Genomic DNA, 25,064 nt, shown 5'->3' with positions numbered 1-25,064 from the left:
GCTTTAAAAGACTCTGTAATTGTCACGCCCTGACCTTAGATATCTTTGTTTTCTTTATTATTTTGGTTAGGTCAGGGTGTGACGAGGGTGGTATGTGTGTTTTTGTCTTGTCTAGGGTTTTTTGTAATTCTATGGGGTTTTGGTATGTCTAGGTAATGTAGGTCTATGGTGGCCTGAATTGGTTCCCAATCAGAGACAGCTGTTTATCGTTGTCTCTGATTGGGGATCCTATTTAGGTTGCCATTTTGGTTTTGTGGGTTATTGTCTATGTGTAGTTTGCATGTCAGCACTCGTGTTATAGCTTCACATTCGTTTTGTTATTTTGTTAGTTTGTTTAGTGTTCTTCGTTTAATAAAGTAGAATGTATTCATATCACGCTGCGCCTTGGTCTCCTTGTTATGATGAACGTGACAGTAATGGCTCCTCTCCTAGTAACCTAGTAACCTAGGAGAGGAGCCTGAGGAGAGGAGCCTGAGGAGATGAGACTTACGAGAGGAGACTGAGGGGAGGATGGAAGACTGAGGAGAGGAGCCTGAGGAGAGGAGATTGAGGAGAGGATGTCGGGAAGAGGAGACTGAGGGAGAGGAAAGTGAGGAGAGGAAAGTGAGGAGAGGAGACTGAGGGGAGGAGATTGAGGAGAGGAGAGGAAAGTGAGGAGAGGAGAATGAGGAAAAGGAGAGGAGACTGAGGAGAGGAGGCTGAGGAGAGGAGACTGACGAGAAGAGGAGAGAGAGGACATCAAAAGTACCCTCCTCCTTCGGCCTGGTGCAGTATGGGTATCGTAATGCTCAATTACAAGGCACTTACCTGGGAAGATGAACTGCTGCTTGTATTTGAAGTAAGAAGAGGCTGGATAGAAGGGGAGAGGGAGAGAGAGAGAGATAGGGAGAGAGAGAGAGATAGGGAGAGAGAGAGAGATAGGGAGAGAGAGAGATAGGGAAGGAGAGAGAGAGAGATAGGGAAGGAGAGAGAGAGAGATAGGGAGGGAGAGAGAGAGAGATAGGGAGAGGAGAGAGAGATAGAGGAGAGAGAGATAGGGAGAGAGAGATAGGGAGAGAGAGAGAGAGAGAGAGAGAGAGATAGGGAAAGAGAGAGAGAGAGATAGGGAGAGAGAGAGAGAGAGAGGGAGAGAGAGATAGGGAAAGAGAGAGAGATAGGGAGAGAGAGAGAGAGAGATAGGGAGAGAGAGAGAGAGAGAGAGATAGGGAGAGAGAGGGAGAGAGGGAGAGAGGGAGAGAGAGGGAGAGAGAGGGAGAGATATAGGGAGAGAGATAGGGAGAGAGATAGGGAGAAAGATAGGGAGAGAGAGGGAGACGGAGAGAGATAGAGAGATAGAGAGAGGGAGGGAGAGAGAGATGGAGAGAGGCAGAGAGAGATAGAGAGAGAGAGAGAGATAGGGAGAGAGAGAGATAGGGAGAGAGAGAGAGATATAGGGAGAGAGAGAGAGATATAGGGAGAGAGATAGGGAGATAGGGAGAGATAGAGAGAGATAGGGAGAGAGATAGGGAGAGAGAGAGAGATAGGGAGAGAGAGAGAGAGAGAGATAGAGGGAGGGAGAGAGATGGAGAGAGGGAGAGAGAGATGGAGAGAGAGAGAGAGAGAGAGAGTGAGAGAGAATGAGAATTGAGAGAGAGTGAGTGAGAGAGAATGAGAGAGAGAGAGAGAGAGGATCAGAGTTAAGGTGCAGACCCTTTTTGTCTTCTTTCACTGACAATCAGCACAGAGCTGGGTTCATAGAAGGGTAGAAATGACAAGAATGAAATGTCTTTCCTAGAATAGACAGCTCTAAAAAAATCTAACAGTAGTAACGCTAAATGTACTACTTCTATCAGAAGAAATGTCTAAATGAACTTTAAATAAAGTTTGATTTGAGACTTTATCTGGGGGAAAAAACTCAATGTTTTCATTTAAATCCCGTACCTGTTAAACTGAACTGTTTCTGTAGCCGTGCCGACTGTGGGGAGGGGTGCAGGGGGGAGGGAGGGGTGGCACTGGAGGGGAGGGGGAACGGGGGAGGAAGGAGTGGAGGAGGTGGTGGAGGAGGGGTTACTACTGGAGTCTGGCTGGTACGGGACAGGTATGTGATCCTGAGAACAGAAAGAGATAGAGGGAGAAAGAGAGGGGGAGTGAGAGTGAGAGTGAGAGTGAGAGTGAGAGAGAGAAAGATAGAGGGAGAAATAGGAGGAGAAAGTGAGAGAGAGGGAGAGTGAGGGGGGTAAAGAGAGATACAGAGATAGAGAGAGGGAGAGAGAGGGGGTAGAGAGAGATAAGGAGAGAGATACAGAGAGATACATAATTAAATAGACCAGTAGTATAGTTTATCTCTATGGCCATTAGCAGGTAGAACTAGTATATTTTCAGACTCTTCCTCATTCACAAGATAGCACCTGACAACGCACCTGTTGTCTAATGGCGTTGTTATGATGAGGGTCCATAGAGATACTAGAGAGATATGTGCTCTTGGAGCTAAAAGCTCTTTTACGTGGTAGGGTAGAAATGAGTGGCCTTGGTTGACCTCTCTCATTATGGAATGTTGCTGTGTGTGTTGTTGACTTATAGCTGCTAATACTATGTTCATTTCCTGGTTGTATTGGGGAAGTCGTACAGAGTGAGGGAGTGAAAAAACTCTGGTCTCAAACTACACTGGTAATGGTCATAGTGAATTAGCAGATGTCCATTAAAAGCATCTTGTTAAAAAAGGATAAAAAACTAATGACAGGACACAGTGAGGTAAAACGCCGAACTGTAAGGGCCACAAAATGTTGCCTAAAATGCCCCTTGTGAATTTATGATGAGGGTGTAGAGGTTTTCAGTTCTGTAATCCCAAACAGTGTTTGAAGAACTGTTGGCTACGGTTTGAAGAGTGAAAATGAATTAGTACAACAACAACAAAACATCCAATAGACTGAATAATCCAGTACTGTTAGTCCGTCTGAGAGACTGAGATTCAGGGGATTTCAAACAGAAAGAAAGAACAGATGGACTTTTGATAAGACAAACCTCAGATGTGGAGCCCAGAGCAGTGTGTGTGTGTGTGTGTGTGTGTGTGTGGGGGGGTACGGTGGTTCCTACCTTGTTGATTTTGCTGGTTTTGGGCAGCGTCTGACTGATGTGCAGGTCTGTGTACCTGAGGGGGTTGTTGATGTCACATGGTACCGATTCAGTCCGTACCAAACGAGCTGGTGGAGACAGAATCAGACGTAAACAACAGAACACTGAGTGAGGGCTTTGAGCAGATGTGATATGGCTGTCCATTAGAGAAAGTCTTCATCTACTCACATTTCTAAATGTGTTAAATGGAAGATGGGCCCTTGTTACTATCGCAAGGGAACACTTAAGAACAACGTAAGATAGCTGGCCAACTTCAAATAGCAGAGACTTCAGAAAGGTTCTGTAGTTAAAAAAAGAAAGATTGATAAATTGATTGTTTTACCTTGATTTCCTTGGTGATCTGTCGCACCAGTTGGGAGAAAAACAGAGACGTGTAAAGAACATACAGTAAAAACTAACTTCAGATGACAGAGAACCTTATAAAGTACTATTTCCATAACAAAACCACTATAGCAGAGAATGTGTCACGCCCTGACCCGTAGAGAGCCTTTTAATGTCTCTATTTGGTTTGGTCAGGGTGTGATTTGGGGTGGGCATTCTAGGTTTCGTTTTCTATGATTTTGTGTTTCTATGTTTTGGCCGGGTATGGTTCTCAATCAGGGACAGCTGTCTATCGTTGTCTCCGATTGGGAACCATACTTAGGTAGCCCTTTTCCCTCCTTTCTGTGTGGGAAGTTGTCTTTGTTTGCTGGCACTATAGCGTCACGGTTGTTTTGGATGGTTTATTGATTTTGTCGGCTTCATACGAAATAAAGGAATATGTACGCTCACCACCCTGCACCTTGGTCCAGTTCTTTCAACAGCCGTGACAGAATGAGTATTATTTTAAAGTAATACTTCCATAACAAAACCACTACAGCAGAGAATATAGCAGAGAATGAGTATTCTTTTAAAGAAATACTTCCATAACAAAACCACTACAGCAGAGAATATAGCAGAGAATGAGTATTCTTTTAAAGAAATACTTCTATAACTAAAGCACTATAACAGAGAATGAGTATTCTTTTAAAGAAAGTAATACTTGCATAACAATCCTAATAAGTATTCCTAAAATGAACATGTTTTGCACTGCTGAATTACAGTAGGGTTATATACAGTGTCTCTCCTAACTTGAGATACATGTGCAGTTTGTGTTACTGCTTATGTTGAGAATACCACTAAGACGTTGTGTGGCCTGTGTATCAAGGTCTACAGCTATTAAAATGATGCATTAAAACGCTTCCAGTCGCTTTCAGAAACACATCTGCTAAATGACAAGATGTATGAATTGAAAGACAAGTGGTGAAATGGTCCTTGAACTTATGTGGCCTGTACATGAAGTCAGGCTTCAGCCTTACAGTAAGCTGCTGGTATACAGTCCTTTGTTACCTTTGAGGGGGTTACTCCCTCCTCGTTGGATGAGCAGCAAATGGCAAGGCGGGGCTTCTTTGGTGCATTTGTTATGGCACTTCAGCCTAGTGAAAAAACAGAATGATATACACTCTGAAACCAGGGTCGTGTCTGAAATGACACCCTATTCCCTATATAGTGCACGACTTCTGATCAAAAGTAGAGCACTGTATAGGGAATAGGGTGCTACTTTGGACATAACCCCTGACATCACTGAATCTCTGCTATTCATTTTCAAAACAGTTCAAATAAAAATGTCTTGAATATTTAATAGCCTGGGCCATTAAGGAAATACAAAGCTGTCCTTCTGTCAAAGATTTCTCATTCGGTCGATTGAGAAATTGGTTAATTTCTTTGAGTAATCTGTTTAAAATGATAATGGTAATTGCTGTTCAGTTCCTTTTCAGAGACTTTTCAAAGTATACCGTGACAAATGATCTTTACAGAGTTCTAATAAGAATGCATGGATGACAAAAAAGAGCTTATGACCCATAACCAACCAGCATAATGATTGATGTAGATTCTTTTTACTTCACTAAGCACACCAGGATAAATTCTCAGAAACATTTGATGCATGGCAATAATGTTTTGTCATGGTGTAGACATGCTTTTCACGAACCAAGATCATTTTGGGAAGAAGGACCTACTTGCAGTTTTTACATTTGAGTCCAAACAACATTCCTTTCCCACATACTATGCATGTCTGAGACATCCAATACTTGGTGGAAAACCTGCAAGGACAAGAGAGAGAGAGAGAGTGAGTTCAGATCACACAGACAAAACATCTACCTGTTTCTCCATGCATAAATGAGTCCCCAAAATAACATAAAAACAGCAGGTGTGCATCACTGCACAGAGGAAACATCACTGATTGCTTGTGACCTTTCAGACAATGATTCCTATTCCCACGTGATGACAAATGGCTTTTGTCATAGAACGCCTCATATTCACAGGTTAACCTTTCCTTAACATATGAATGATGGGCGCCTTTATGCTTATTCTTCCCCCTCCTTCTAAAGATTGTCGTGCTAATCTCCAATGCACCTTGATTCAATTTGGGGTTCACCTGGCACTCCTTTCATTATCCCCCTCCAATGGTGAGTTTGTGGCTGTGCTCTTAGAATAACTGCTGTGACAGCCAACTTGAATCAACGTGGAATAGATGTTGAATTGACGTCTGTGCCCAGTGGGGAGAGACCCTGGTGCTGCATCAAGGCGGTAAGACAGCAATCATTCCCAGAGATGAAGATGGAGCCAGGCAGAAACCACGGCACAGCGCAAGATCTCAAGATGCTGCCACTTATCAAACAGGCAAATCTACAGTGTGTCTTAATTCTCTTGAATGATAAAAAGCAATTCCCTACTTCGAGGTTCGATGGAGTATCTGAGTGCCAGGAAGCCCAGGGAAGAGCTAGGGGGTTTATTGACTGATAGATCTGACACCTGGGTTCAAGTAGCAGGCTGGCTGGGGTAATGGAATATGACTGACACAGGCTGACACCTGGGTTCAAGTAGCAGGCTGGTGCAATAGAATATGACGGATAGAGGCTGACAGAATCAGAATCTCTTCATTAGGAACCCTCGAATCGCCTCGTACCGTCGGTAAACAGAACCAGGGAGAGCACAATTCAATCTCCCGTCCTGGTGGTAGAGCCTAAATGATACGTTTGTTTTAGCAGGCCATACCTATGCTACCAAAGTTAAACTGGCGTTAAAGGTGAGATATGTTTTCACAGATATTTATTTTCCATTCCCAGGGAGATGGTGCTATAGCCAAAGTAGTTAATCACATTGCAATCATTTACTTATGCATAATAACCTGTGCTTACAATATAAGCTACAGTAACAGACACACCTAGTTTCTTTATTTTGACTATTTTCTACATTGTAGTGAAGTCATCAAAACTATGAAATATCACATATGTAATCATGTAGTAAGCAAAGAACCAACCCTTTGCCTTGATGACAGCTTTGCACACTCTTAGCATTCTCTCAACCAGCTTCATGAGGTAGTCACCTGGAATGCATTTCAATTAACAGATGTGCCTTGTTAAAAGTTCATTTGTGGAATTTCTTTCCATCTTAACTTCTTTGATATAGGGGGCGCTCTTTTAATTTTTAGATAAAAAAACGTTCCCGTTTTAAACAAGATATTTTGTCACGAAAAGATGCTCGACTATGCATATAATTGACAGCTTTGGAAAGAAAACACTCGTTTCCAAATCGTTTCCAAATCTGCAAAGATATTATCTGTGAGTGCCACAGAACTGATGCTACAGGCGAAACCAAGATGAAATTTCAAACAGGAAATGCCCCAGATTTTGAAGGCGCTGTATTCCAATGTCTCCTTATATGGCTGTGAATGCGCCAGGAATGAGCTTACACTTTCTGTCGTTTCCCCAAGGTGTCTGCAGCATTGTGACGTATTTGTAGGCATATCATTGGAAGATTGACCATAAGAGACTACATTTACCAGGTGCTCGCTTGGTGTCCTCCGTTGCAATTATTGCGTAATCTCCACCTGCGTGTATTTTTCCATTTGCTTCAGAGGAGAAACCCAACTGCCACGAATGACTTATCATCGAATAGATATGTGAAAAACACCTTGAGGATTGATTCTAAACAACGTTTGCCATGTTTCTGTCAATATTATGGAGTTGATTTGGAAAAAAGTTTGGCGTTGTAATGACTGAATTTTCTGTTTTTTTTCTTAGCCAAACGTGATGAACAAAACGGAGCGATTTCTCCTACACAAATAATCTTTTTGGAAAAACTGAACATTTGCTATCTAACTGAGAGTCTCCTCGTTGAAAACATCCAAAGTTCTTCAAAGGTAAATTATTTTATTTGAATGCTTTTCTTGTTTTTGTGAAAATGTTGCCTGCTGAATGCTAGGCTTAATGCTATGCTAGCTATCAATACTCTTACACAAATGCTTGTGTAGCTATGGTTGAAAAGCATATTTTGAAAATCTGAGATGACAGTGTTGTTAACAAAAGGCTAAGCTTGTGAGCCAATATATTTATTTCATTTAATTTGCGATTTTCATGAATAGTTAACGTTGCGTTATGGTAATGAGCTTGAGGCTATGATTACGCTCCCGGATACGGGATTGCTCGATGCTAGAGGTTAATGCATTTGCGCCAATCAGTTGTGTTGTGACAAGGTAGGGGTGGTATACAGAAGATAGCCCTATTTGGTAAAAGACCAAGTCCATATTATTACAAGAACAGCTCAAATAAGCAAAGAGAAACGACAGTCCATCATTACTTTAAGACATGAAGGTCAGTCAATCCGGAACATTTCAAGAACTTTTAAAGTTTCTTCAAGTGCAGTCACAAAAACCACCAAGCGCTATGATGAAACTGGCTCTCATGAGGACCACCGCAGGAAAGGAAGACTCAGTTACCTCTGCTGCAGAGGATCATTTCATTAGAGTTACCAGCCTCAGAAATTGCGACCCAAATAAATTATTCACAGAGTTCAAGTAAAAGACACATCACAACATCAACTGTTCAGAGGAGACTGTGTAAATCAGGCCTTCAGGGTCAAATTGCTGCAAATAAACCACTACTAAAGGACACCGATAAGAAGAAGAGACTTACTTGGGCCAAGAAACCCAAGAAATGGACATTAGACCGGTGGAAATCTGTCCTTTGGTCTGATGAGTCCAAATTTGAGATTTTTTGTTCCAACCGCCATGTCTTTGTGAGACGCAGAGTAGGTGAAAGGATGATCTCCATATGATTGGTTCCCACCCATGAAGCATGGAGGAGGACGTGTGACGGTGCTTTGCTAGTGACACTGTCAGTAATTTATTAAGAATTCAAGGCACATTTAACCAGCATGGCTGCCACAGCATTCTGCAGTGATACGCCATCCCATCCTGTTTGCGCTTAGTGGGACTATCATTTGTTGTCCAAATGATAGTCCCAGTAAGTTTGGGATGTGTTGGACCACAGAGTGAAGGAAAAGCAGAAAACAAGAGCCCAGCATACGTGGGAACTCCTTCAAGACTGTTGGAAAAGCATTCCAGGTGAAGCTGGTTGAAAGAATGCCAAGAGTGTGCAAAACTGTCATCAAGGCAAAGGGTGGCTACTTTGAAGAATCTAAAATCTAAAATATATTTTGATTTTTTTAACACTTTTTTGGTTACTCCATGATTCTATATGTGTTATTTCATAGTTTTGATATCTTCACTATTATTCTACAATGTAGAAAATAGTAAAAATAAAGAAAAACCCTTGAATGAGTGTGTGTCCAAACTTTTGACTGATACTGTATATAAATGTGCTTGTCTCTGGCTGATGAGGCATTAAGACATGTGTGCATAACCACTCTCTTTCCTCCTCAGTGACCTTCAACAGTGGGCAAACTCCCACGTACTTCTGAGGCTGAGCGAGAGAAGAAGAGAGAGAGAGAGAGAGAGAGAGAGAGAGAGAGAGAGAGATGGAAAGAGAGAGAGAGATACAGAGAGAGAGAGCATGAGAGAGACAGAGAGAGAAAGAGAGACAGACAACGAAGTAGAGAAAAGTCAGTACGTAGGCAGGTTCTCGTGGCCAATAGCGGTGGTGTATTGCTCAACTTGGAAATCCATAGCATTTGGGAGTCATCGGGGGTTCAAATGTGGAATGAGCACAAAGATGACTTCTGCCCCCTATAATTGGTCTGACATTCTGTTCGTCAGGTGTGGAGAAACAGACACATTAAGACACACTACACACATTCCTGAACACTCAAACCATCACACAGACACACACACACACAGGTTACCGGTGTTTTATGGAGTTTCCCAGGTCTCTCTGGGGGATCTGTGGGGACCAGCGAGGCACTGAGAGAGTGTCTGGAGGAGGAGAGATATAAAGAGGGATGGATAAGAATGTAACGGTGATTAGATATTGGACCAAATGTAGGGCTTGATTCAGTCAAACATGCAGCTTTGTAGCCTAAAACATGTGTCTTAATGTTTGGACGGTGGAGGGTAGGACTAGATATCAACACATGCCCTTGTATTGAATAGTTCCATGCTGAATACCACAGTACACTGATTGTGACTGGGCTAAAGCAAAAACTGATTTGTGGACTGCATGACATTTCGCCGAATTAATAGATGAGTAAAAACTGGTCTGATCTCACTTTGGTATTTACTACAATCAATTATAATAACCTATTTTGACTAACAATTCCTGACATTCAAACACCATAAAGTGACAAAAGTCTGATCATCGTCAGAATCATGAGATAAAATTATTCACTTCTGGATCTTTAGAGAAAACATTCAGGTTATTCTCTTTTCCAAATGTTATTTTATCATTCAGTATACTGTATCATTCAGTATTCAGTAATCGACCTGGCCCGGGTATCCTGGAAGGACATTGACCTCATCCCGTCAGTTGAGGATGCCTGGTCATTCTTTAAAAGTAACTTCCTCACCATTTTAGATAAGCATGCTCCGTTCAAAAAATGCAGAACTAAGAACAGATACAGTCCTTGGTTCACCCCAGACCTGACTGCCCTCGACCAGCACAAAAACATCCTGTGGCGGACTGCAATAGCATCGAATAGTCCCCGTGATATGCAACTGTTCAGGGAAGTCCGGAACCAATACACGCAGTCAGTCAGGAAAGCTAAGGCCAGCTTCTTCAGGCAGAAGTTTGCATCCTGTAGCTCCAACTCCAAAAAGTTCTGGGACACTGTGAAGTCCATGGAGAACAAGAGCACCTCCTCCCAGCTGCCCACTGCACTGATGCTAGGTAACACGGTCACCACCGATAAATCCATGATTATCGAAAACTTCAATAAGCATTTCTCAACGGCTGGCCATGCCTTCCGCCTGGCTACTCCAACCTCGGCCAACAGCTCCTCCCCCGGCAGCTCCTCGCCCAAGCCTCTCCAAGTTCTCCTTTACCCAAATCCAGATAGCAGATGTTCTGAAAGAGCTGCAAAACCTGGACCCGTACAAATCAGCTGGGCTTGACAATCTGGACCCCTATTTCTGAAACTATCCGCCGCCATTGTCGCAACCCCTATTACCAGCCTGTTCAACCTCTCTTTCATATCGTCTGAGATCCCCAAGGATTGAAAGCTGCCGCAGTCATCCCCCTCTTCAAAGGGGGAGACACCCTGGACCCAAACTGTTACAGACCTATATCCATCCTGCCCTGCCTATCTAAGGTCTTCGAAAGCCAAGTCAACAAACAGGTCACTGACCATCTCGAATCCCACCGTACCTTCTCCGCTGTGCAATCTGGCTTCCGAGCCGGTCACGGGTGCACCTCAGCCACACTCAAGGTACTAAACGATATCATAACCGCCATCGATAAAAGACAGTACTGTGCAGCCGTCTTCATCGACCTTGCCAAGGCTTTCGACTCTGTCAATCACCATATTCTCATCGGCAGACTCAGTAGCCTCGGTTTTCGGATGACTGCCTTGCCTGGTTCACCAATTACTTTGCAGACAGAGTTCAGTGTGTCAAATCGGAGGGCATGCTGTCCGGTCCTCTGGCAGTCTCTATGGGGGTGCCACAGGGTTCAATTCTCGGGCCGACTCTTTTCTCTGTGTATATCAATGATGTTGCTCTTGCTGCGGGCGATTCCCTGATCCACCTCTACGCAGACGACACCATTCTATATACTTTCGGCCCGTCATTGGACACTGTGCTATCTAACCTCCAAACAAGCTTCAATGCCATACAACACTCCTTCCGTGGCCTCCATCTGCTCTTAAACGCTAGAAAAACCAAATGCATGCTTTTCAACCGATCGCTGCCTGCACCCGCATGCCCGACTAGCATCACCACCCTGGATGGTTCCGACCTTGAATATGTGGACATCTATAAGTACCTAGGTGTCTGGCTAGACTGCAAACTCTCCTTCCAGACTCATATCAAACATCTCCAATCAAAAATCAAATCAAGAGTCGGCTTTCTATTCCGCAACAAAGCCTCCTTCACTCACGCCGCCAAGCTTACCCTAGTAAAACTGACTATCCTACCAATCCTCGACTTCGGCGATGTCATCTACAAAATGGCTTCCAACACTCTACTCAGCAAACTGGATGTATATCACAGTGCCATCCGTTTTGTCACTAAAGCACCTTATACCACCCACCACTGCGTACTTGTATGCTCTAGTCGGCTGGCCCTCGCTACATATTCGTCGCCAGACCCACTGGCTCCAGGTCATCTACAAGTCCATGCTAGGTAAAGCTCCGCCTTATCTCAGTTCACTGGTCACGATGGCAACACCCATCCGTAGCACGCGCTCCAGCAGGTGTATCTCACTGATCATCCCTAAAGCCAACGCCTCATTTGGCCGCCTTTCGTTCCAGTACTCTGCTGCCTGTGACTGGAACGAATTGCAAAAATCGCTGAAGTTGGAGACTTTTATCTCCCTCACCAACTTCAAACATCAGCTATCTGAGCAGCTAACCGATCGCTGCAGCTGTACATAGTCTATTGGTAAATAGCCCACCCATTTTCACCTACCTCATCCCCATACTGTTTTTATTTATTTACTTTTCTGCTCTTTTGCACACCAATATCTCTACCTGTACATGACCATCTGATCATTTATCACTCCAGTGTTAATCTGCAAAATTGTAACTATTCGCCTACCTCCTCATGCCTTTTGCACACATTGTATATAGACTCCCCCTTTGTTTTCTACTGTGTTATTGACTTGTTAATTGTTTATTCCATGTGTAACTCTGTGTTGTCTGCTCACACTGCTATGCTTTATCTTGGCCAGGTCGCAGTTGTAAATGAGAACTTGTTCTCAACTAGCCTACCTGGTTAAATAAAGGTGAAATAAAAAAAATAAAAAAATAAAAAACTGTGTATTACTTTGCACATTATTCACTTTGCACATTCTTCCATTGCAAAACTACCATTCCAGTGTTTTACTTGCTATATTGTATTTACTTTGCCACCATGGCCTTTTTTGCCTTTACCTCCCTTCTCACCTCATTTGCTCACATTATATATAGACTTGTTTATACTGTATTATTGACTGTATGTTTGTTTTACTCCATGTGTAACTCTGTGTCGTTGTATCTGTCGAACTGCTTTGCTTTATCTTGGCCAGGTCGCAATTGTAAATGAGAACTTGTTCTCAACTTGCCTACCTGGTTAAATAAAGGTAAAATAAATAAATAAATAAAAAATTCAGACAGAATGGAATCAGAACTCTCAGCTATGACCACACAGTAAATTAATAAACAAAGAATTCTCAGTTACATTCACGATTACAAACAATCTAAGCCTCAAGGTGTACGATACATGAAAGATATAGGAACGTGGCTCCAAAGAACATTCTTCTGACACCACCATTACTACAGTACACTGCTCAGATATTCAGCATTACTACAGTATAATGCTCAGATATTCAGCATTACTACAGTACACTGCTCAGATATTCAGCATTACTACAGTACACTGCTCAGATATTCAGCATTACTACAGTATAATGCTCAGATATTCAGCATTACTACAGTACACTGCTCAGATATTCAGCATTACTACAGTACACTGCTCAGATATTCAGCATTACTACAGTATACTGCTCAGATATTCAGCATTACTACAGTACACTGCTCAGATATTCAGCATTACTACAGTATACTGCTCAGATATTCAGCATTACTACAGTATAATGCTCAGATATTCAGCATTACTACAGTACACTGCTCAGATATTCAGCATTATCACAGTATACTGCTCAGATATTCAGAATTACTACAGTACACTATTCAGATATTCACTGTTACTACAGTATAATGCTCAGATATTTGGCATTACTACAGTATACTGCTCAGATATTCAGAATTACTACAGTACACTATTCAGATATTCACTATTACTACAGTATAATGCTCAGATATTCACCATTACTACAGTATACTGCTTAGAAATTCAACATCAGCAAAGTGTGAGATTGAGCAAAAAGCCCAGACCAGACTTAACCCGCTACATAGACTTTAGTGTGAATAAATTATGTACCATACCTATTTTGTGCATTGCATTTCTGTGTGTGTGTGTGTGTGTGTGTGTGTGTGGGTGTGTGTGTGTCAGAGCTAGAGAGAGAGAGCAAGAGAGGGAGCGAGAAAGAGAGAGATAGGTGAAATACCACAATGTACCATCACAGCAGCAATATTTGTGACTTGTTGCCACAAAAAAAGGGACACCAGTGAAGAACAAACATCATTGTAAATACAACCCATATTTATGTTTAGTATTTTCCCTTTTGTACTTAAACTATTTGCGCATTGCTACAACACTGTATGAACATAGCCACAACATGACATTTGAAATGTCTCTATTCCTTTGGAACTTTTGTGAGTTTACTGTTAATTTCTGATTGTTTATTTCACTTGCTTTGGCAATGTTAACATATACTGTACGTCCCATGCCAATAAAGCCCTTTGAATTGAATTGAGAGAGAGAGCAAGAGAGAGATACTGAGAGAGAGATACTGAGAGAGAGAGAGAGAGAGAGAGAGAGATACTGAGAGAGAGAGAGATACTGAGAGAGGAAGAGAGAGAGAGATACTGAGAAAGGAAAGAGAGAGAGAGAGATACTGAGAAAGGAAGAGAGAGAGAGGGAGAGAGAGAGAGATACTGAGAAAGGAAGAGAGAGAGAGAGATACTGAAAGGAGAGGGAGAGAGATACTGAGAGAGGAGAGAGAGAGAGAGACTACTGAGAGGAAGAGAGAGAGAGATACTGAGAGAGGAAGAGAGAGAGAGATACTGAGAGAGAAAGAGAGAGAGAGATACTGAGAGAGAGAAGAGAGAGAGAGAGAGAGATACTGAGAGATAGAGAGGAAGAGAGAGAGAGAGATACTGAGAGAGGAAGAGAGAGAGAGGAAGAGAGAGAGAGATACTGAGAAGAGAAAGAGAGAGAGAGAGAGAGAGAGAGAGAGAGAGAGAGAGAGAGAGATACTGAGAAAGGAGAGAGAGAGAGATACTGAGAGAGAGAGAGAGAGATACTGAGAAAGGAAGAGAGAGAGAGAGATACTGAGAGAGAAGAGAGAGAGAGATACTACTGAGAAAGGAAGAGAGAGAGAGAGATAGAGAGAGAGAGAGAGAGAGATACTGAGAAAGGAGAGAGAGAGAGATACTGAGAGAGGAAGAGAGAGAGAGATACTGAGAGAGGAGAGAGATACTGAGAGAAGAGAGAGAGAGAGATAGATAGAGAGAGAGAGAGAGAGAGAGAGAGAGAGAGAGAGAGAGAGATACTGAGAAAGGAGAGAGAGAGAGAGATACTGAGAGAGGAAGAGAGAGAGAGATACTGAGAGAGGAAGAGAGAGAGAGAGAGAGAGAGAGAGAGAGAGAGATACTGAGAGAGAGAGAGATACTGAGAGAGGAAGAGAGAGAGAGATACTGAGAGAGGAAGAGAGAGAGAGATACTGAGAGAGGAAGAGAGAGAGAGAGAGAGAGAGAGAGAGAGAGAGAGATACTGAGAGAGAGAGAGATACTGAGAGAGGAAGAGAGAGAGAGAGAGAGAGAGAGAGAGATACTGAGAAAGGAAGAGAGAGAGAGAGAGAGATACTGAGAAAGGAAGAGAGAGAGATACTGAGAGAGAGAGAGAGAGATAGAGAGAGAGAGAGAGAGAGATACTGAGAAAGAGAGAGAGAGAGATACTGAGAGAGAGAGAGATAGAGAGAGAGAGATACTGAGGAAGAGAGAGAGAGATACTGAGAGAGAGAGAGAGAGAGATACTGAAGAGAGGAGAGATAGAGAGAGAGAGAGAGAGATACTGAGAGAGGAGAGAGAGAGAGAGAGAGAGAGAGAGAGAGATACTGAGAGAGGAGAGAGAGATACTGAGAGAGAGAGAGAGAGAGATACTGAGAGAGGAAGAGAGAGAGAGAGAGAGAAGGAAGAGAGAGAGAGAGATACTGAGAGAGAGGAAGAGAGAGAGAGAGAGAGATACTGAGAGAGAGAAGAGAGAGATACTGAGAGAAGAGAGAGAGAGAGAGAGAGAGAGAGAGAGAGAGAGATACTGAGAGAGGAAGAAAGAGAGAGATACTGAGAGAGGAAGAGAGAGATACTGAGAGAGGAAGAGAGAGAGACTGTCACTTGCTTTGGGAATGTAAACACGTTTCCATGCCAATAAAGCCTTTTGAATTTAATTGGAGAGGGAGGGAGAGAGAGAGAGAGAGAGAGAGAGAGAGAGCACTCCCAATTCTTCTCATTTCTCAGTATGAAAACAGAGATGTCTTCAGTTTCACCACTCAAAAACAAGGTCTGAAGAAGGACGAGGAATAGCAGAAAGAGGAAGAAGAGGAGGGGGACGAGGAGGAGGACGAGGTGGAAGAGGAGGGGGTACCACTTTCTGTTACGTTTAGGAGTGCTTGAACAATGAGCAGTAAGGAAGGAACCTCAACTATTTTGAAAATAGCTCCATAGATTGAATCCAGATGGAAGAGATACAGTATTTGTAAGATAATTATTCACACTGAAAAATAATTTCAACCGAAATGTTTGTGTATTGTCCAATCAAATCAAATCAAATTTATTTGTCACATACACATGGTTAGCAGATGTTAATGCGAGTGTAGCGAAATGCTTGTGCTTCTAGTTCCGACAATGCCGTAATAACCAACGAGTAATCTAACCTAACAATTACAAAACTACTACCTTATACACACAAGTGTAAAGGGAAAAAGAATATGTACATAAAGATATGAATGAGTGATGGTACAGAACGGCATAGGCAAGATGCAGTAGATGGTATCGAGTACAGTATATACATATGAGATGAGTAATGTAGGGTATGTAAACAAAGTGGCATAGTTTAAAGTGGCTAGTGATACATGTATTACATAAAGATGCAGTAGATGATATAGAGTACAGTATATACATATACATATGAGATTAATAATGTAGGGAATGTAAACATTATATTAAGTAGCATTGTTTAAAGTGACTAGTGATATATATCAATTCCCATCAATTCCCATTATTAAAGTGGCTGGAGTTGAGTCAGTGTCAGTGTGTTGGCAGCAGCCACTCAATGTTAGTGGTGGCTGTTTAACAGTCTGATGGCCTTGAGATAGAGGCTGTTTTTCAGTCTCTCTGGCCCTGCTTTGATGCACCTGTACTGACCTCGCCTTCTGGATGATAGCGGGGTGAACAGGCAGTGGCTCGGGTCGTTGTTGTCCTTGATGGTCTTTATGGCCTTCCTGTGACATCGGGTGGTGTAGGTGTCCTGGAGGACAGGTAGTTTGCCCCCGGTGAGGCGTTGTGCAGACCTCACTACCCTCTGGAGAGCCTTACGGTTGTGGGCGGAGCAGTTGCCGTACCAGGTGGTGATACAGCCCGACAGGATGCTCTCGATTGTGCATCTGTAGAAGTTTGTGAGTGCTTTTGGTGACAAGCCGAATTTCTTCAGCCTCCTGAGGTTGAAGAGGCACTGCTGCGCCTTCTTCACGATGCTGTCTGTGTGGGTGGACCAATTCAGTTTGTCTGTGATGTGTAAGCCGAGGAACTTAAAAAACTTACTACCCTCTCCACTACTGTCCCATCGATGTGGGTAGGGGGGTGCTCCCTCTGCTGTTTCCTGAAGTCCACAATCATCTCCTTAGTTTTGTTGACGTTGAGTGTGAGGTTATTTTCCTGACACCACACTCTGAGGGCCCTCACCTCCTCCTTGTAGACAGTCTCGTCATTGTTGGTAATCAAGCCTACCACTGTAGTGTCGTCCGCAAACTTGATGATTGAGTTGGAGGCGTGCATGGCCACGCAGTCGTGGGTGAGCGGGGGGAGTACAGGAGAGGGCTCAGAACGCACCCTTGTTGGGCCCCATTGTTGAGGATCAGCGGGGTGGAGATGTTGTTACCTACCCTCACCACCTGGGGGTGGCCCGTCAGGAAGTCCAGTACCCAGTTGCACAGGGCGGGGTCGAGACCCAAGTTAAATGCTGAGCTGTAGTCGATGAACAGCATTCTCACATAGGTATTCCCTGTCAAGATAAAATAATTTGAACATTTGGAAAAATGAATCTTTTTGGACCTACTTCATCACTGTATAACAGTTCTTAAGGTTGGCTAGTACAGTAACACATCCCTAGTGTGTAGAATTGTGTTTTTCATGTTTGATATTTCCAGCCTGAGCCCTACTCGACCTTAACAATGAAAGAGATTTAGTCATTCTGTTCATATAGTCCATGTTTACCAAACATGAGATTTTGTTTTTTACACTAAGCAGTTGAAGGGTGAACCTACTCTTAATGTATACACTGTGGCTGACCCAGCCTGTGTGTGTGTGTGTGTGTGTGTGTGTGTGTGTGTGTGTGTGTGTGTGTGTGTGTGTGTGTGTGTGTGTGTGTGTGAAAATGTTCTGTGTGTCCCCATTCTGTTTGTTTGTGTGTGTGTGTGTGAGCCATGTGTTTAGAGAGCTGCATGTGATCCCCACTAAAATGAAAATGTTCTGAATGCAAATCTATTCCCCATTCTGTTTCACTTTCAATAATATGACCCTGACCTGACCTGTCGTTAACAGAGCCATGTGTTTAGAGAGCTGGATCATGTCAGATCCCCACTAAAATCACATAGGGTATTAAAAAAATACCACAAAAGTGAATGTCTAGAATGAGCATTATGATGCATGTACAGGACACTACAACATTCTATAGCAGCCATGTTGGATCCCCATAAACATAACACTACAACATTCTATAGCAGCCATGTTGAATCTCCATAAACATGACACTACAACATTCTATAGCAGCCAAGTTGGAGCTCATTAACATGACACTACAACATTCTATAGCAGCCAAGTTGGAGCTCATTAACATGACACTACAACATTCTATAGCAGCCATGTTGGAGCTCATTAACATGACACTACAACATTCTATAGCAGCCATGTTGGAGCTCATTAACATGACACTACAACATTCTATAGCAGCCAAGTTGGAGCTCATTAACATGACACTACAACATTCTATAGCAGCCATGTTGGAGCTCATTAACATGACACTACAACATTCTATAGCAGCCATGTTGGAGCTCATTAACATGACACTACAACATTCTATAGCAGCCAAGTTGGAGCTCATTAACATGACACTACAACATTCTATAGCAGCCATGTTGGAGCTCATTAACATGACACTACAACATTCTATAGCAGCCATGTTGGAGCCTCAGTAACATGACACTACAACATTCTATAGCAGCCATGTTGGAGCTCAGTAACATGACACTACAACATTCTATAGTAGCCATGTTGGAGCTCATTAACATGACCTTACAACATTCTATAGCAGCCATGTTGGAGCCCCATTAACATGACACTACAACATTCTATAGAGCCATGTTGGAGCTCATTAACATGACCCTACAACATTCTATAGCAGCCATGTTGGAGCCCCATTAACATGACCCTACAACATTCTATAGCAGCCATGTTGGAGCTCATTAACATGACCTTACAACATTCTATAGCAGCCATGTTGGAGCCCCATTAACATGACACTACAACATTCTACAGCAGCCATATTTGGAGCCTCATTAACATGACATGGGGAATATTTAAATAATGGTATGACACTGAATGTCTAGTATAAGAACATTATTACAAAAATCTGAGTTTGTACCAGTAACCTAGTAACAACCTGCTGAATTAAGGGTTTACTGTGTGACAGCACGCCACTGAAGTGGATATGAATGATTGATGATAGGACTGATTAACGTAGGTCCAGAAACACTGCATTTCCGAGTTTCTATTGCACACACAAACTCTCTGTCTCTGGTTCACAGTCCAATACGTCGCTAAATTACACTCAGTCAGCCTGATAATCTGATAGAGAAGGGGAAGTGACATCATCTGCTTATTGTTTAGTCTGTTTACACTAACAGCCTCGTAACCGCAACATCGCATGGGGTTGACATATTTGGGCCTGACTTGATGAGTCTTTGCACATGTGTGCCTCTCAAGCCAACACACACGTGCACACGTGCACACACACACAGACACACACACACACAGACGGATGTCAGAGTAACCCAAAGGCGCCAGACAACAGTGTCCCCCATTCTTTCTCTTTAATTTGGATAGACTCACAGCCTCCTTACCCCTCCACCCCCCATCCCCCTCCCCACTCGTGTCATAATCTAATAAGATGAGAAACAGCCAAACAACAGGGAGAGAGAGAGGATACATAGACATGGAGGATATTACACCATAAAGTAGAAAAAACATGTCTGCCTTTCTGATCACAGGCATCTACAGCAGTGGTATCCTTATGTGTGGAAACCAACTGGGGCGGCAGGGTAGCCTAGTGGTTAGAGCGTTGGACTAGTACAAGGTACAAATCTGTCGTTCTGCCCCTGAACAGGCAGTTAACACACTGTTCCTAGGCTGTCATTGAAAATGAGAAATTGTTCTTAATGGACTTGCCTAGTTAAATCAAGGTTAATGGAAAAAGAGTCAACAGACAGGGCTGGATGATTTGAAACACAATAACACATTTGAATAATGATATGAGTCAATTTTTCTTTAATACAATGTGTATTCTAAGTAGCAGAAGTTGGCAAAGAGCAGTGGTGAAATGTAACTGTAATTTCCACGGTGTGAAACAAACTCCTCCGTTCGACTGGAGACAAAGAGCCTTGTTGCCAGCACTGTTTCCATGACAACCAGTCAACGCGTGGGTCTGACCTTTTCAGAATATTGTTTTGATGTCATCTTTGACGAGGAGAACACCCCTCCCTCTTCTCACCTATCACCAAGTGCCCTAGAATTTCCTGTTGTACACATCATGGTGATGGTCATTAAAAACAACACGTTAGAAAATAGATATTATCCTCTACAAATGGGCCAAAGCCCCTCAGACCTGGTCCCAGATCTGTTTGTGCTGTCTTCCCAACTCATATGGCAGGTAGCCCTGTGGTTAAAAGCGTTAAAACCGTAAGGTCGCTGGTTTGAATCCCTGAGCTGACAAGGTGAGACATCTGTCAATGTGCCCTTGAGCAAGTCACTAAACTCTAATTGCTCTGGAATAGAGTATGTCTACTAAATGACGTAAAACAACACAAACAGATCTGGACCAGAACTACCTCAGGCAGTGAATGTCTGTCCTAGTCATTATACTGTTTATGTGGGGAGCAGAAGTGTTCATTAGAAGTGGTGGTCAAATTATAAAGGCAGTGTTTTGTTTACCTGGCAGAGGTGGTAAAATGATCCTGGTGGTGTCTGTGTTTACCTGGCAGAGGTGGTAAAATGATCCTGGTGGTGTCTGTTTTTAGCTGGAAGTGGTGGAAAAATGAGCCTGGTGTGTTTAGCTGGTAGCGGTGGTAAAATGAGCATGGTAGTGTCTGTGTTTACTTGGCAGCAGCGGTGAATAGAGGGTGGTGGTGTCTGTGTTTAGCTGGAAGCGGTGGTAAAAAGAGGCTGGTGGTGTCTGTGTTTACCAGACAGCAGCGGTAAAATGAGCCTGGTGGTGTCTGTGTTTACCAGACAGCAGCGGTAAAATGAGCCTGGTGGTGTCTGTGTTTAGCTGGAAGCGGTGGTAAAAAGAGGCTGGTGGTGTCTGTGTTTACCAGACAGCAGCGGTAAAATGAGCCTGGTGGTGTCTGTGTTTAGCTGGAAGCGGTGGTAAAAAGAGGCTGGTGGTGTCTGTGTTTACCAGACAGCAGCGGTAAAATGAGCCTGGTGGTGTCTGTGTTTAGCTGGAAGCGGTGGTAAAAAGAGGCTGGTGGTGTCTGTGTTTACCAGACAGCAGTGGTAACATTTGTCTGGTGGTGTTTACCTGGAAGCAGTGGTAAAATTAGCTTGGTGGTGTCTGTGTTTAGCTGGCAGTGGTAAAATGAGCCTGGTGGTGTCTGTGTTTAGCTGGCAGTGGTAAAATGAGCCTGGTGGTATCTGTGTTTAGCTGGCAGTGGTAAAATGAGCCTGGTGGTGTCTGTGTTTAGCTGGCAGTGGTAAAATGAGCCTGGTGGTGTCTGTGTTTAGCTGGCAGTGGTAAAATGAGCCTGGTGGTGTCTGTGTTTAGCTGGTAGTGGTAAAATGAGCCTGGTGGTGTCTGTGTTTAGCTGGTAGTGGTAAAATGAGCCATGTGATGTCTGTGTTTACAGTGGCTTGCCGACCACTTTGAAGATACAAAATGTTTTTAATTGTGAAACTAACAAGAAATAAGACAAAAAAAACAGAAAACTTGAGCATGTATAACTATTCACCCCCAAAGTCAATACTTTGTAGAGACACCTTTTTCCAGCAATTACAGCTGCAAGTCTCTTGGGGTATGTCTCTATAAGCTTGGCACATCTAGCCACTGGGATTTCTGCCCATTCTTCAAGGCAAAACAACTCCAGCTCCTTCAAGTTGGATGGGTTCTGCTGGTATACAGAAATCTTTAAGTCATACCACATTCTCAATTGGATTGAGGTCCGGCCTTTGACAAGGCCATGGTGTCTGTGTTTACCTGGCAGCAGTGGTAAAATGAGCCAGGTGGTGTCTGTGTTTAACTGGCAGTGGTAAAATGAGCCTGACGGTGTCTGTGTTTAGCTGGCAGCAGTAAAAGTAGCCTGCTGGTGTCTGTGTTTAACTGGTAGTGGTAAAATGAACCTGACGGTGTCTGTATTTAGCTGGCAGCAGTAAAAGTAGCCTGGTGGTGTCTGTGTTTACCTGGCAACAGTGGTAAAATGAGCCTGGTGGTATCTGTGTTTAGCTGGCAGCAGTGTTAAATTGAGCCTGGTGGTGTCTGTGTTCTTCTGGCAGCAGTGTTAAAATGAGCCTTGAGGTGTCTGTTTACCTGGCAGCAGGCTCTCTAGGCCCAGCAGGTGTTGGTGTGGTTGGAGCAGCCTCCCAACTAGACACACAAAACCTGTCTCCCTGCAGGCACCACTTCAATCAGACAAACTAAAAGAAACCTCAAATCTCTAAGCTTCATGACGAGACACAAAATACAGCCGCCCTGAAACATGGTTCTAATTCGTGTATCAAGGGGTCCTCATGGGTCCTCATGGAGTCCTTGCTCTTTGATACAGATATCAGAGCCAGTTGCTTGGTTCTTGTAGTGCCAGAAGGGGCTTTTACAGATGAGCTGTGCTGAGCAGATCCCAAGCAGATACTTTACGGCACAGCGTGCTCAATAAAACTGCGGCAGCATTCTGGATATCTATCTTTCCTTCCGGACCCCAAGCAGACCCATTAACAGACTGACAACACCCACCAGGCCTGTTCCGTGGCTCTGTGCTGCTATGAGCCGCACTGGGACCCCAGGGGGAGGCTAAGCAGACAGATAAAAGCATTAGGGATGCCGCCACTTACTATGAATAACTGCCTTAGATAGGCAATTGTCTTAATCTCTAATGTCTTTGTCAGAGCCACAGGAAGATAATGAGTGGAGGGCCAGGCCATGTCAGTTGTTCTAGTGGGTGGAGGGCCATGTCAGTTGTTCTAGTGGGTGGAGGGCCAGGCCATGTCAGTTGTTCTAGTGGGTGGAGGGCCAGGCCATGTCAGTTGTTCTGAAGTGGGTGGAGGGCCAGGCCATGTCAGTTGTTCTAGTGGGTGGAAGGCCAGGCCATGTTGGTTGTTCTAGTGGGTGGAGGACCAAGACATGTTGGTTGTTCTAGTGGGTGGAGGGCCAGGCCATGTCAGTTGTTCTGAAGTGGGTGGAGGGCCAGGCCATGTCAGTTGTTCTAGTGGGTGGAGGGCCATGTCAGTTGTTCTAGTGAGTGGAGGGCCATGTCAGTTGTTCTGAAGTGGGTGGAGGGCCATGTCAGTTGTTCTGAAGTGGGTGGAGGGCCATGTCAGTTGTTCTGAAGTGGGTGAAGGGCCAGGCCATGTCAGTTGTTCTAGTGGGTGGAGGGCCATGGCAGTTGTTCTAGTGGGTTGGCAGTTGTTCTAGTGAGTGAAGGGCCATGTCAGTTGTTCTGAAGTGGGTGGAGGGCCATGTCAGTTGTTCTGAAGTGGGTGGAGGGCCAGGCCATGTCAGTTGTTCTAGTGGGTGGAGGGCCAGGCCATGTCAGTTGTTCTAGTGGGTGGAAGGCCATGTCAGTTGTTCTAGTGGGTGGAGGGCCATGTCAGTTGTTCTAGTGGGTGGAGGGCCATGTCAGTTGTTCTAGTGGGTGGAGGGCCAGGCCATGTCAGTTGTTCTAGTGGGTGGAGGGCCAGGCCATGTCAGTTGTTCTAGTGGGTGGAGGGCCAAGCCATGTCAGTTGTTCTAGTGGGTGGAGGGCCAAGACATGTTGGTTGTTCTAGTGGGTGAAGGGCCATGTCAGTTGTTCTAGTGGGTGGAGTGCCAGGCCATGTCAGTTGTTCTAGTGGGTGGAGTGCCAGGCCATGTCAGTTGTTCTAGTGGGTGGAGGGCCAGGCCATGTCAGTTGTTCTGGAGTGGGTGGACTTTGACCTTAACCTCTGGTTCTGGGTCAGATATTTTGTCCAAATTACTAATGGTTACTGTTAGGTAAGGTTATTTGATTCTAGATCTGATGTTAAAGTCAACCTCTTTCGTTCTATCTTATCCCTGGTAATCACTTGGTCAATTAGTCTCACTGGACAGAGAATAGACACATCAGTAGTCTAGTCAGTCACTGACGGCAAGAAAAAGCTGAACCATCAGTGGTCCTCAAACACTGGAATTAAACACACTTAGTTTATAGTCCTGAATATCTAGAGGCTCGAGCCCCTAACACTGACATAAAGAACAAGAGACAGTAATTATACTTATTTGTACTTACATGACATTTAAATTACATTCAATTACAAAGACAGTAATTACTGAGGGAGATATTCGATTATCAGGAGCACTTGACTTTTAGCAACTGGTGTCGTATTAAACATGACTTAACAAGAAGCTTATCATATTCCATCATGCAGCAGGGAGAACTATCATCACTGTCACGTTCTATCTCTCTCTATCCTAAACACTCTGTCTGTCTGTCTGTCTGTCTGACTCTCCCTTTCTCCTGCGCTCTCGTTCTATCTCTCTCTATCCTAAACTCTCCCTTTCTCCTGCGCTCTCGTTCTATCTCTCTCTATCCTAAACTCTCTGTTTGTCCGTCTGTCTGACTCTCTCTCTCTCTCCTGCTTTCTCGTTCTTTCTCTCTCTATCCTAAACTCTCTCTCTGTTTGTCTGACTCTCTCTCTCTCTCCCCCCCTTTTCTCTCCCTCTTTCACTCCCTACAAAAACACACAAACAGGCACGTAATTCATCCCATTTTATGTTGCAGGAGATTAATTGAAGTAGACAACTTGAGCGATAACCATAATGCATTATCTTTGTTTTGTGTGTGTATAGCCTATGTAGGAGTCTGTGTACGGATGTGTAAAGAACAACTTCCTGCTGCTTCTCGTATACCCTTGAGTCCACAATGTGAATCCAGACTTCCATGGTAATACCTGACAATCAATCAAATGTATTTATAAAGCCTTTTTTACATCAGCCGATGTCACAAAGTGACAGAAGCCCAGTCTAAAACCCCAAACAATGAATTAAGGACTATTAGTCAGAGTCTAGACCCATTCAGATCCCCTGTCGACGTCCATATTTCATTCCCTGACATCCCTGTCCCTGCCTCCTTCCGTCATTCTCAGTCTCCTCACATCATCCCCGTCTC

General features: G+C 43.7%; 1 protein-coding gene across 1 annotated transcript in view; it reads right to left on the bottom strand.

Annotated features, from left to right (window-relative positions):
• ksr2 (kinase suppressor of ras 2) overlaps nt 1-25,064 on the bottom strand; it is a 99,074-nt gene that overhangs the window by 8,856 nt on the left and 65,154 nt on the right. Inside the window, exons 7-13 of the mRNA XM_042331341.1 lie at nt 9,274-9,343; nt 5,148-5,231; nt 4,480-4,565; nt 3,434-3,451; nt 3,073-3,179; nt 1,921-2,087; nt 808-849 (exon numbers count right to left, since the gene is read on the bottom strand). Of these exons, the coding sequence (XP_042187275.1) occupies nt 808-849; nt 1,921-2,087; nt 3,073-3,179; nt 3,434-3,451; nt 4,480-4,565; nt 5,148-5,231; nt 9,274-9,343 (574 nt within the window). The remainder of the gene's footprint in view (nt 1-807; nt 850-1,920; nt 2,088-3,072; nt 3,180-3,433; nt 3,452-4,479; nt 4,566-5,147; nt 5,232-9,273; nt 9,344-25,064) is intronic.

Source organism: Oncorhynchus tshawytscha, linkage group LG12, assembly GCF_018296145.1.
Source record: "Oncorhynchus tshawytscha isolate Ot180627B linkage group LG12, Otsh_v2.0, whole genome shotgun sequence".
In the NCBI taxonomy this organism is placed as follows: domain Eukaryota; kingdom Metazoa; phylum Chordata; class Actinopteri; order Salmoniformes; family Salmonidae; genus Oncorhynchus; species Oncorhynchus tshawytscha.
Note: the sequence above shows the minus strand (reverse complement) of the source record. Positions and strands in the feature narration are given on the sequence as shown.